The 14,099-nt window shown below is 41.1% G+C and overlaps 1 protein-coding gene across 1 annotated transcript in view; it reads left to right on the top strand.

Annotated features, from left to right (window-relative positions):
- The first annotated feature begins 607 nt into the window (after positions 1-607).
- Positions 608-14,099, top strand: part of mgat4a (alpha-1,3-mannosyl-glycoprotein 4-beta-N-acetylglucosaminyltransferase A) — a 30,683-nt gene continuing 17,191 nt past the window's right edge. Inside the window, exons 1-2 of the mRNA XM_069154134.1 lie at positions 608-1,815; positions 13,749-13,916. Coding sequence (XP_069010235.1) covers positions 1,722-1,815; positions 13,749-13,916 — 262 coding nt within the window. The 5' untranslated portion in view covers positions 608-1,721. The remainder of the gene's footprint in view (positions 1,816-13,748; positions 13,917-14,099) is intronic.

The following is a 14,099-nucleotide window of genomic DNA, read 5'->3' as shown; positions in this document are numbered from 1 at the left end:
AAACATGAGGTTGTCTGCCCCACAAGCCAGTGTCCAATGCCAAAGGACCATTGGTGACAATGATCGGACTTGGCACTGTTGTTGGTGTTAGAGCAGCACAGAATCTCTCTATCACATTTAAACATGTTTAACCTTGTCTTCAAATGTGAGGGTGTTCCTTGGTGTTTATCATTTGGCAGGGTGGTCATGTTCTAGCAACAGGGTGCCTGCTGTTTGGACGCTCCTGATGGAACACGTGGTGCATACAAAATACATCTAGATGAATGGTGTTGTTGAGGACATGGCCACTAGATGGTGGAGCTTTCTACTTGTAGAGGGACGAGTCATTTAAAAAGGAGAAGTTGTTTCATTACTTCCCCATTATATCCAGTTTAACGTTTTGTTTTTTTCCAGTTTGGGTGTTTCGGTTGCGCCAGTAAGATGGTGGATTTAAAACAAAAATCTATGCATCATTTCAGTCCCTACTTCGTGGGTACCGCTGCCATAAATTTAAACTGATAAAACGGTCTACATGGAAATCATTTCGCGTTTGCTCGAAAAAAAAAAAAAGTAAATCCATAGTGTTGCACCCGCAGGCGTAATTGTCTTATTTTGAAAGTCCGGACCGGAAGGGCACGCGTGCGTACTTGCTGACATAACGGGTGAACGCGGCTCGTTAGTTAACGAAAAGCGCAAGTGGTTAGTTCGTGTACAATACGTGAGAACAGTCGTCAAAAGACGTTATAATTCGTTTCGGGCCGTGCGTGTTGTCAGCTGACGCCGAAAAAGCCCCAACGTCGGACAACTTTATTCTCCGGGCGGAACGGTCCGCTTTGGGTATGCGGAGACCGCAGCGCAACACCGGGCAGCGCCGAGCCGAGCCAGCTGGAGTTTCAACTTAAATGTTTAGCTCGGTAGCTCACCAGTTAATCGTGTCGCAGTCAAAGCGGGTCGACTCGGGTAAAAAAAAAAAACAAACAACAACAACAACAACTCGGTGGCTCCGCTGAAGAAGCCCGGTTGAGTTAGCGACACGCTGTTTTTGTTGTTGTTGTTGTTTTTGGGGGGGGGGTATTTATTCAGCGTTCATCTGTTGCCAGTTTGAAGCACCAAAACAACGTGATTTGTGAGGCGTCGCCTCTCGGACGCCGTCAGAGACCCAACCAGCCTATCCCGGAGGACGCAGCCGTCAACTCACTTGAAATGCCGTCTACTCGGAACTTGTAGCTAAACGACTTGCCTGTGAATTTTTTTTTTTTTTTTTTACAATGGATTGTGTCGGCAGCTTGCTTGTCCTGCGTTAACCCACCATGTGAGCTTATCCCGTCACGGAAAAGGCAGTTGGACTTGTGACTGGTCGCCGTCGGACGGTACAGGAGGAGCACGTTGCTTTTTTTTTTTTTTTTTTTTTTTTTACAGCCGACAAGGGGGTGAAAAAGACGCACCGAGGCGCTGAGGGTACATCCGAGCACCTCCCTTCCTCCGCGCACGAGTCCCGTGCTCACAGTCCCGTTAAGTAGAGCATTATTATTATTATTTATTATTATTTTTTTTATTATTATTTTAATTTTTTTTTTTTTTTATTTAAAAAAAAACCAAAAACCGTTTATCACGCCTGTATGCCTGCGCCTACGCCCGTCTCCACATCCTGAAGGCGCACACAGCGAGAGACGGAGGGAGGGAGGCGACGGCAGCTCCGGGGTCCCCGACACTCAGCCGAGGAGAGGCGCCGCTGAAATGAGATGAGGCTCAGAAATGGAACTGTGGCCACTGCAATTATTTTCTTCACGTCTTTCCTCAGCCTCTCCTGGTACACAGCATGGCAGAACGGCAAAGGTAAGGTGTCTGGCATCTCGTGCTACCACACAAATTTAAAGATGTTTATTGGCTTTTTTTTTTATTTTTTTATTATTTAGAAGAAGAAGTCGACAGTTTCCAGATAAGGCCTGGTTAACAGAACTGGCCAGCAGCATGTCATATGGGAGCAGGTGTTGCAGTTCACCTCGGACCCTTCCTGTTTCTAATCAGATTGGGTATTAACAGGAAACGTCTAGTTGTCCACATTATACAAGGGGTCCCCGTTGTAAAATTAATCCTTTTTTTTTTTTTTTTTTAACACCAGGTCATGAGTTTTAATAGTTCTGTTCCTGTTGGTATATGACACATGACAGTCCCGTAACCAGTCCTCATCCTCTCCTCCCAGCATACTGCTCATCCCTCACAGTGGTCTATGTCTAGACAACCTCAAGCAGGTACAGATAATCTTGTCAGTTGAAAGCACGAAACGGCACATTTGCAACACTTTTGGATAAGTGCACCATTTAATGGTGTTTTGCTTCCTGTCTTTCATCTACACCGATTTTTACATGTCTAGTCAAACATCTGGACTCGGGCTTTATCAGACAAGTATGTCTTGTGTTTCAGGAGTGCCTGAGGTCGAGTGCTTACTTGCCAGAGCTAACCCAGTCTGTGTGGGGAGGGTTATGGGCCTTAGTGACTTGTTATCAGCAGAGTGTAAATAATTGCAGCCTTGAGATAAATTCCAAGCCAAGGCTTCATGTTGTGATTACCGTGGTGCTTATCAGCTTGATGAAATATTTTCCTTTAAATGGAGTCCAGTGAGCAGCACCACCGGAGCAGGCCCAGACTGGGCCACTGGTTAGATGAAAGTGTGTGTTTGATAAGTAAAGGTCAAGAGATTATGCCCTCTTTGCTTTTGGTTGCACCTGTTGATACAATGCAGTAGGTCTGGAGTCAGATCAAGGATATCAAGAGCAGACCCTTCTGTTCAATTTGGCATAATTGTCAAAGGTTACACGTAGGTGATAGTAGTGGCTGGTGGTCTTTTATAAATTGGAAACAGCACATAGCTGTTTATCTGTACCTACGTGCTGTGTTTAAAGTTGATATTGTCGTATGTACAACTGTTAAACCTTTGAAATATAAGAGACAATGTGGGCTTTTTACTTCTGACATTGTAATACTGGTCAGAATTTAGAGGAGGTTTTTGATGCTCAATAGGCCAATTTATACAACCGACTAGAAACGGGTGTCCCCAATAACATTACCCATGCATTTATTGTATTCAAGCAAGCCTTGCGAGTGTTTTGACAGTGAGCCAGGATGCACAAAACAGGAGCTCTGAATCTGAAGTGGAAATAAAATTCGTCAATATCAATTTCATTATTTAGACATGATGCTTTCCTGCCACGACATGTCAAAATGCCTAAGAGCAAAGTAGCACTAATGCTGCTATTTAAAGACAAATGCAGATCTCGACAAACTACATCTTACTTGGTCCCTGTGGAGCACTTAATCTCTGCAGGTGTTTTTTTTTTTTCTTCTATGGTTTGCTTTGTTTGTCTCCTGCACGAGAATGTGTAATGCATGCATCCTGGAGCGCTGGTGACATAATACAGTTCTGCCAATGGTGTCACGTTATACCGCTGATGTACAGGTGGCGGGAGCATGCCAAGACATGCAGCGATGTGCCAACAAAGGTAGAAAGCAAAAGGTACTGCAAACTTGTAAACATGGATGTTAACAACGCTGAATTAAATATGTTATCGGATGAGAAGGGAAAGGCACTCAACATTTTTGTTTTAGCTCAAGAATATGCATGCACCATTTCAGGATACTAAAAAAAAAAGATTGATATTCTGACAAGTAGAAGAAGACTAATAACAGTAGCCAGAATCTTCTGAGCTAAAATAAACGTTTTTGAACACCATCAATGAGCAGTCGACTGCAAATTTCCATTGTTACGTTGTGCATGGATTTATGGATTTGCTTGTGGGTTCTGTTTATAAAATATATTATATTATGCTCTGTTGGCAAAATTGGGCCGACAAGACTTCTGAATATGATTGTGTTTTGCTGATTGGCAGCATTTTTCTTAAATGCTGCCTTGGTGTTGCCATTTTGTTTATTTGTTTATGTCCTATTTGTTTTCTCTGGTTTTCGTAAACTGCAGTGAATGGACCGGCACAGCACTGTAATTTGTAAGTAGCTTATTTGTTCAATCAAAAGTTGATTTCGGGGGGTAAACTAGGGTATGAGCAGTAATGAAGAGCTCTTGTTGGCCTTGTTGTGAAAGCTGGAGCATTGATTTCTACCAAACTCTGCACTTTGCCTGCATCAGAAACATCTCGAGCTTTATTCGTGAACTTCACCTTCTCCCTGCCTCTCTCTGTCTGTTGTTTCCTGTCTTAACATGTGATGTTGGAATACCATGAGCCTCGTTTATTCCCCATATCATTTCCCCCCTGCAGCCATAGATGGCTTCTCCTCTTGACTCTGCCCAGCGTAGGTGTTTAGAGTGTACTTGGCCTCTGGTGCTGAGTCATTTTGAAAATATAAATTTTCAAAACCTGTTCTAGTAGTTGTACACGGGAAGCATGATTGTGTTTTGGCTCACGACTAGGTTGTATAATTCAGTAATTGTAGCTTAAAGACACATTTAGTGGTTTTGTTTCGGCGGCTGTTGGGGTTAAGAGGTAATCTTGGGCGAAGTTTTGATTTGTATTTTTTGGCCCAACCCTCTTCCTTTGACAGCCTGTCCTGTTCCTGGTCACTTGACTGCTGTGAATGAGGGCTCTGCCAGTCAGCTGTCCAAACACTCCGTGTTGAATGACTCTCCAGAATGTGTACTTCTCTGTCAGAGTCTCCTCCATCCCCCAGTGAGAGACTGCTCTCTGGGATCCCTGTGGTTTTTATCTCAAGTCGACCATAACAATGTTGACTAGCAGGGGAAATATGAATAATAATGGCGAGGCTTGAAATGGAACAAAATTTGGATGTAGCAATTTTGTGCAATACTATCTTTTGTGATACATGTCATTGATACACTGGCAACAAGCCTCCGTATTCATTTTTAAATATATTGGTATGAATTTTCTCCCACTGCGATTTGTTGCCAGTTAGACCAAGCAGAGCATTGCCCCTTGAAGACTTCTCATGTTTTTGTTTATCTTAATAATAGTGGAGTGAGCGGATGAAAAATGTACTGGTGGTCCACAATTAAAACAGACAAGGGCTTAACAGTCGTCTATGCATGTACTGCCTCCTGAAGACAAAGCACATATGCATTAGTCACATCATTTGTTTAAACCTCGTGTGATAGGAAGCGGCCCTGTACCACAATCACCACATTATGACGCCATGTGTTGCTTTCAGAAATTATTTTCTGTTCAACTGACGTAGTCAGTCAGTCAGTCAGTGACTCAGTGTTCAAAATCTACCCTTATTGTTAGACTTGAGCGATTTACATACAAACAACAGAAGTCAGTCTCGCAAACAAGTTAACCACACACACAGACGCTAATTTAAACAGAGGAATCAGTTTGTTTTGCTGGTCCTTCCAGTAGTTAGGTGCCTTATAGTTGTCAACAGTCTTTTCTGGTTCAAACTTTTAAAGGCTGTGGCTGTAAAGTGTCTCAGTTGCTTTTTACTGCAATGAAATGGAAGCAAATGAAAGCCGATTCCCTCCAGATGTAAAAGATGACCATCCAAAAGTACTTCAGTGTGACCAGTGTCTTGAATGATGAATTTAATGGCCTTCTGGTAAATGTTATCCAGTTTTTTAATTGTAGAGGCAGCAGCATGAGCATCAGTAATTAAGGGTAAAGAGTATAATGGGTTGATTAATGCTTTTTTTTCTGCTACTAGTAGAAAATCTGTTCTAGTACAAGAAACTAGTTTAGATTTATGGTTTTAGTTAAGTTATAGAAATGATGTGTTGCATATGTTTTCTGTATGATACTCATTGTTTGATACCGCTATTTCTGGTAGCACCATATTAGGAATTAGGACAGCCCAGGATACAGCTGTAAGGGGTTTATCGTTTCAGCAGATTTGTTCAGTTAACAATTACCAAACATGAAACACTCTTCCTTTTGGCAAATGGGACTTCCTCCTTGTCTTCCTTTAGTCATACCTTTGCCATCAGCACATCGTTCCAAATACAATAGGCCAAAAATAGCTCGTTATTTCAGTATAGGAAGTACATGAGCAAGCACATACTGTAAGGTAGCTACATCGGTTTATGAGTTAGAACAGGAGAGGATATGACTGTTTTCTTTGTGCAGTGTCTGGCTGTATTTGTGTGTGTGTTTGTGTGTATACATTTAGCTTGTGCGCACTGAGGTACGGCAGTCTGCCAGGCAAATCCTAAGTGGCCTGGAAGAAAGAACAGAGCAGAAAGACCAAGTCTTAAAAGAGAGGATGAGAAGAGCCTGAGGTGTGCTGTATGATGGAGAGGAAGGACGAGAGTGCTGACAAGGCAGTGAAACAGGGGGAAACAATTTTTTTTTTTTTTTTGCACTCTACACCCACACAAACACACACATTCCCCTCACTTTACAATCCTTACTCTGTTTAGACAGACACATCTCACTGTTGGTAAGTTAACAAACCTTGTTGTTCCCCTCCTCGTGGTCCTGCTCACTTCCTCCATCCCACACTGCTCTCCATTCATTCAAACATGTTCCGGCTGCACTTCTGGAAATAATTCCCAGACAGCACACAATTTCTCTTCAGTATCAGGAAAGAGAGATGGTGATTGTTGGGCCTTACCTCTTCTCTGTTCATAAAACTGTGGCGTGAGCTTGCCGTATATACTGGGACATGTCTGGACACATTAGTTTGTCTGTGTGGATGTGGTTATGCATACCTACGAGCACGGTGACAGCATTTTTTTTTTTTTTTAAATATGAAATACGGCCTCCACATAGACTCTGACCATACAGCTTTAGATTTTAGTCTAAGGATAGATTCTGATTAGTTTCTTCCAGCTATTATATAAGACATTGCTCTGAAATATATTTCTGTACTGTACATCTTTGTTTAAAAATGAGCCCGCTTTAACCAGTAATAACATTCCTAAGAACGTAGATGTCAGTAAATATGAATTGAAAAAAGATATCACTTTTTGGTCAAATTTGACAAACAAAAAGTACAGGCTCCAATTGAGAATAATTTTCACTACTTGATGAATATGATAACATATTTATTGATTGATTTTATTCTTGAAATTATTGTTCTGCCTATAAAAACACTCTTTGTAGTGTAAAATGCCTGTTATAATTTCCCAGAACCTAAGGCAGTGTTTTCAGTATTTTTTTCCAGTGCTGAGCCAAAAGATATTCAGTTGTCTATCATACAGACCAGGCATTGCATTGAATGTTAACACTTGAGTAGTAAGAACCAGTAGATGTTTGGTATGTTTGCTTTAAAAAAAAAAAAAAAAATTGCCAAATTGATTAGATAGCAGATTATTTTCTGACAGTCAAATAATCAGTAAAGCAACAAATCCTTCAGCCCTAAAAATAGATTTTAATGGACTCAGACCTCTGGGTCCAACTGGATATCAGTAAACAATTGATCGGCAAAATCTCTGAAAGTAAAGTTTCCACAAAAAAAGAGTGCTCGCCCTGGCTGATTTGAGCTGTACAGCAGCCAAGTGGAGCCAAAGGAGTGGAAGTAAGCGGAGCGGGGCAATGCTTTCAGCTCAGCGCTGTCAGACAACATGCTCTGCCACAAAGGGACACATCCGGCTGCGGGAAACTTATCATGACTTACAGCACAGTAGAGGAAGAACAGTGGGTGGAGGTGAGGGGAAACAAAGAGCCCATGGTGAGGAAGCAAAATTAAGAATCTGGGTTGGAAAGTTGCCGAGAGGGGCAAATATTAGTCAGGCCTTTTCTGATTCTGCTTCACCTTTTGACACCGCTTTTATTTTCGTTTATTTTCAAAGTGAAGTAAAAGAGTTGTGGTGTCTTGCGAAGAAAAAGAAGGACAGAATGGGATAAAGGTGGGCATTTTCTCTGTCTGCAAACTACAAGGAGCCGTCCAGGGAGTATCTCTGCCTACTCATGGATCCACTTGCACTTCTTGTCAGGAAAATACCACCAAAAATCGATACTACTACGCCGTGCCTGTGCAATATCATTTATGTGTGTTGGTGTGCTTTTTCTCTCTCTGTTAACTGTTGCAAGATGATCATCTCCTGAAATGGTTTAATCCAAAAAGGTTTGAACTGGTATTACCGAGTATCTCTCAAAAATAACAACAATTTTCTTTTCTTTCACAAGTGGACACGAGACAGAAAAGATCAGCGCCCCACGGGTAATCTTTCATATGAATGTGTTTAAAAAGAAATAGCTTCTGAGTTGTACCTTTTGTCTGTTTAAGTTCATCAGGCTTGTCCATTAAAATGCTTGAGCATCTGTGAACTTTTAGAAGCACCAACATATTCTCTACCCCATTTAAGCGATAAGAACCGGGTTAGATGCTCTGTGTCGCACATATCAGCTGCGGTGCAGAACCACATGGCTAGCAGGTGCTCCACTTGAGGGTCTTCATACATGCATAATGCTTGTTCAGTAACCCTAACAAGTTCATGGACTGCTCAATTCTGTCTGGCTGTGGAGTAAAGCTGAAGTTCTTTTGAGGTAAGTTAGCAACAGCACAGAGCTTGAAAAGTGTCCGGTGGTATGATGCTCCTGGGTTTGTGGGCTATAAAGCTTACAACAGTTGTATCCAGTTTCTCTCAGATTGTATGTTGCTTTCATTCCACTGACATAGTGATTACTCTGGATAGTTCATAATAAATCAGAATGAGACAGGGACATTGTAAATTTGTCAAATGTTATATTTGTTTTTATTTTTCATTGAGCACCACAAACAAAAATCCATTTATTCCCATTTTAGTTGGGAAGATTGCAGTGATCCCATGGAGGAGTATCTCTAAACTGCAGCAGATAAAACCCAATCCACAGCTACAGTGGAGTATTTTGTGTTTTTCTGTGTGTAATTGGGTTAAATTACCCTTTAAACACAATTTCCTCAACAGCTGGTGTAGAGTCATCCGCACCTCAGCTGGACTTGTATTTCAAGCACGAAAGAGATAAAAATAACATTTTTTAAGTGCTGGTTCTTTGCCTGCATATACTCTGTGTGGATTTTCTCATCGTTTGTTTCGATGTCATTTCTGACTGATTGATTGTAAAAGTGGGCAGTTGTGTATTTTAAAACGCAAATGTGCCGGAAAAGGGAAGCTTTGCTTTTACAAGGACATCTGCATATAATGTACTGAAAGTCTCTCACTCATGCAGACATAAACTGCACAAGTCCCTCATCAGCACTCATGAACTCTCAGTCAGCAGCACGCATCAGCAAGGGAGAGCGGGGTCAAGGACAAGATCACTGCGAGGGCTTTTGATGAGCTGATAGATTGACTGATAAAACTGTTAACTGTGTGGCGAGTTCAGGGTTGGATATTTGTAAGATATTTTCTCAGTACGAGAATCAGCGGAAAAAAACAGACCTGGCAGGGTTTGCGGAAAATCTGGCCTTCACAATCAAATTTTCAAATGAAATGCTTATTATCAAAGGAAGTGATTACATATTATTGGACGCTAAAGAAAGCTTATACACACGACAAGTTGAAGGAGACGGCGCTTTGTTTTTGTTCATGCAGTGGGTTTATGTGTTGAATTAAACTGCATCTAAAGCTCCTATTTTGACGGCTGATGTAGAAAGAAGTCTACAGTAAGATTAGCATCAGGTAAAATCCTCAACATCAGATTAAAGTAGATGCAGTTATGACCTGCAAGACCTGTTCAGCTTTATGGCTTGGACCACTTTACCATTTTTGGTCACTGAACTTGGCACAAAATATTGTTTCACAAATTTACAGCAGTGTCAGTTTTACTATGAAGTTGTAGTACAATGTTAACAGACAAAATGTTTTTGATTTATATGCCCAAGTGGATTATTTCTACAAAACATGGCATGACTGTATTGGTTTAACTAATGCTGATCAGCTCATTTTAGTTTTACATTTGATTTCTCATCATTTAGTAGCCTGATGTACAGTACTGCAATAGTCATGACATAGTTGCTGTGTAATGTATATTTTATTTGCCTCAAATCATTTTACTACAACTTTTTTTTTCTGGATGGCAAAATAAATTAAAAAACAAACAAACGTCTGCTCTTTTAATGAACTGAAGAGTCTCTACCCAAAACTGAACGTTGGGTTGATGAGAATTAACACACTGACTTCCAATTTGCTAAATAATAGATTTTTATAAGCAATGGCATATCTTTTTTGCTCAAAAGAGGCCCCGAGTCTGTTTTATAAAGGCTAGTTGGTGAACGTCCATTCTGTATCCGCCTCCTCATTCCTCCCACATATCTCATTAATAAATAAAATAAACCGAGCAAAGGAATCAAGGATGACACATAAAGACAAAATATCGCAGTAGAGGGATGGTTATGGAAACCAGGAGAGAGAAAGATGAAGCAGACACTAGTGTATTTGAGGATGAAAGCAGAGAGAGTGCAGGACATTGGGCAAATATAGGCCGGCGAAACATATTAGAATGTGAAAAACAGTATGAAATGAAGAAGAAGGAATGAGGCAATGTTGAGAAAAGAGGCTGGATGTGAACAGAATGACATCGTAAATCTCAAGAGGCCGAGTAGCCTGCACTTAGCCCTTCCCCCACTACTCATGGTGCTAGAATGCAGAGAGGAATAATGAGATTTTATAGATGTACTCCAGACCTCAGGTAGGTCTAATTATTTAATGCATTTTCTGCATTCAGTCATCTGATGGCTGTGGGCCTGTGATGTTGTTTTACCATTTACCGAGTTACTTGGATTTGAGAGTGATACCACTTGATTTGTTAAAGGAAAAATGTCTGTTTAAGTCAAGGTCAAATTTTCTTTAGCGGTAATGAGAGTTTATCAAAAGTGACACTTAGCTGGAATGTCGAGAGACTCTGTTAACACTGTGCAGCAATTTTTGGCATTGGGGGAAAAAATAGCTGGCAGTTTCTGCAACTAATACACCTATGCATAGGAAACATAGTTAAATAGAAACCGTATCTACTTGTTTCTGTTCCCGTGGGGCTCTTCTTTCGACTTCTGTCTGCACTGCGGGATTACAGGTGTGGTTTCATTTCAGCAGACCTGGAGTCTTACAATCAAAGGACTGATGTGAAGATGAAAGTCTTGTTTCAGTTTGAAGTTGCCCTTTTAACAAGGTTTGGGCCAAATGACAGCATCTGTCTGTGTGTCTTAGAGATCAACATTCAGGAGGAACAACATGGTTCTGTGCAGAAGAGAAGCCGGCGCAGAGTGGATGGACAATAGCTCAGTCAGAGAGAGCGATCGAGAGGGGAAGATAAAGGGAGTCTGGGGTTTTGTTGTAGTGAAGGACTCCGAAAGGGCACAATAAATCTACTAGGAGGAAGATCACAGACTGGCCAAACCTACAAACCCTTTGTAGTTGCCCTGTAACCTCATAAATTTTGTAACAAAGTCAAGACCCAACTGCCAATACTGAATCTAAGACTTACAGTGATGACTCTTAAATGCTAAACATGAAATAATGAAACCCAAAAGACATGGTATGCTTGATTTGGTTAAATATGGTCTTAGTCCGGTTACACCAACGCATGAATGTAAAAGTGGACGTAGCTTCCGGTTCTGAAAAATGAGGCCGATGCGGAAGTGCCTTAAGATGTAATACCACCGGGTGCCACTAGAGGTTGGCTCCAAAAATCCTCCGGCTCCATAGACTGCCATTCAACTTCTCTCATAAAATGCTCAGTCGATAGAATTTCTCCACAAGTTTTCTGTATGTTATTCGCTAAATTCACTCTTTCAGATTAGTGTTCTGGCCGTCCATCTGAAAATAATCCCGTCATCAATTATAAAATAAGTCTCAAAAAGCTGGGTTTTGGTGGGGGCGAGTCTATTTGATTGACAGGCCTGTGGTGCAGTCAGGTTACAGCTATCGGTGGACGGTATGTAGTATTGATGGGTTTCCAGTCAGATCCCCCCACCCCTCCACCCCCCCGGTTCGCCCAAATATGGTCACTACCGGTTCCTAAACTGCCTAAGAAGCTTTTGTTCTAATTGATCTACATGTGATGTCATTGTAAATCATTTGGTAACCATGGCATCACGTGTGCGTCAGCACTTGAGTGTAGGGATTTCACCTTGTTCAATCAGTCAAAAGCAGTTTAAACTGCAATCTACTGTTTGTGTCCTCTGTGGATTTATAATCGTTAAATCCATGAGGAAGACGAAGCAATTCCACTGTAATCACAATATTTCTATGCAAAAACATTTTTCTCTTTGTACCACCAGAAAAAGATTACAGAACAGTTTGGAAACAGTAGGTTTCAAAGTGCAGACTGACTTCCTGTCAGTCACTGGAAATAGATTTGAAATACATGTGTCATGATGAACTGATGATGCAGGATGACATCCCTGAAACTGTTCAATCAGTGAGTTCCTTGTCAATCTGTAAGACTTCATGTTTTATGTACTTAGTTCATTTGTAAATGTGAGTATGTGGACCGGAGCCAAAATGTACAAATGTATCTTTTGTTTTTCTCGGTCAGGATAGACTAAAGGTTTGAGAACAACACTACAAGAAGACACATGTCATTAAGTAAACTATGATTAGGCTGAATCGGCGTCGTATCCAGGATGTTTGATACATCTGTGATCTCTCACAGCTTTTCCCTTTTTCTCGACGTCCTCTACGTTCAAACTCCCAACACCAAGCGCTGAACTTCTGCTGCGTGATTAGAGATTAATAGACTAATTGCCTTAGTTCCTCACAGTAAAGTACCTCTAAACCATAAATCTAGTAAAACATGGAGTAGGTACTCCCAACAAGTGCTGTGTCATTGTCACATAAATAATTATTATACTGCAGTAGTTCAAAAAATTTAAAGTGGGTTTGTGACAAATATTTTAAATACCTGTTCAATCTGAGAGATCTTGGTTGGGAAATTGAAAATGTATCTCTGTCTTGTCCCTCCTGCTGCTTGTCTTGTATTTTGGAGACCCACGGCACGTAGCTGCATCCTGCTTCAGTAAACCAGTTCAGAAATGGTCAGAGTAGGACTGTCCTTGCTAGTCAGTGCAAGATGTGAATGCCAAATGTGAGTGTGCTTATGTTCAGTGAACACTACGACACAGACCCAGAGAATTTTGCTCTGTAATAAGAAAAAACAACAACAGCATGTATTTTCAGTTAATGTGTAGACTAAAACAAACATTATCTCTATTTAGGGATCTTGAGGCTATGGTGTAAGTAATAAGCTCCTGTTTGGTGTTGATCTGAATCCAGGAATCCTTTGAAAGGGTTTATCAGTTGTAAAATAAGGAATGCTTAAACGTGTCTTCTTTTTATGAGCTGAAAGAAAAACAGCCTGGAAGCATGAATGTCTATTATTTGGAGTATTTTTGATTCAGATCCAAACGTGTGGATGCCGACTGAAATTTTCTTTACCACATCTTGTGCTATGTGCTGCCCTGGAGGAAGCGAGTAGGCTCTGAATGGTTTCTAATTACGGTTTTGTTGTCATCTGACTATACAGAGTTGCTGCGACGTTGGGATTTGATTGGAGGTCTTTGCCACCTTTGAATAATTTAGCCAACAAAAGCAGCGCTGTCAGGAAATATAAGTTGCAGTTGGTTGTTTGATTGAAGCAGTGAATTATATACATCATATCAGATAAATTGTCCCAACGACACTGGATAGACTGCTATATTTTTTTTTATTTCCGTTGGATGCGTCTAGTGTTTGTGCCCCAGTCTGTTGTGATAATGATGATGAACCCGGTTCTCTCAAGAGCTTAAGGTGGTCAGTTTCACACTGTTGTTTCTTTAAATACTGAAAATTTCTGGAGTGTATGTTGTCACTTGCTAATGTACCCTATGTTCATTTTTTTTTCTTATAGAGAAGCTGATAGCATACCAGCGGGAGTTCCATGCTTTGAAAGAGCGCCTTCGCGTGGCCGAGCACAGGACGCTGCAGCGCTCGTCCGAGCTCAACAATATTCTGGAGCAGTTCAGGCGTGCCATCGCTGAAACTAACAGTAGCAAAGATGCCCTCACAAACTTCTCAGGTAACTCACACATGCAAACACATGTAAAGATTCATCAACTCCAGCTGAGCTTCTTCAGTCATATGTTTGTAACAGATGTTTTAGTGTTGTCGGTGAATCCTGGGAGGTTCTCATCGAGCGCTCCTACTCACAGTGACTCAGCATCTCCTGTTGATTAGATTAAAATCAAAACTATGTTGAGCC

Source organism: Embiotoca jacksoni, unplaced genomic scaffold (genome assembly GCF_022577435.1).
Source record: "Embiotoca jacksoni isolate LCO1_2020_lvr unplaced genomic scaffold, fEmbJac1.0.p SCAF_2, whole genome shotgun sequence".
Lineage (NCBI taxonomy): Eukaryota > Metazoa > Chordata > Actinopteri > Embiotocidae > Embiotoca > Embiotoca jacksoni.
This window is presented reverse-complemented; position numbering and strand designations above follow the sequence as displayed.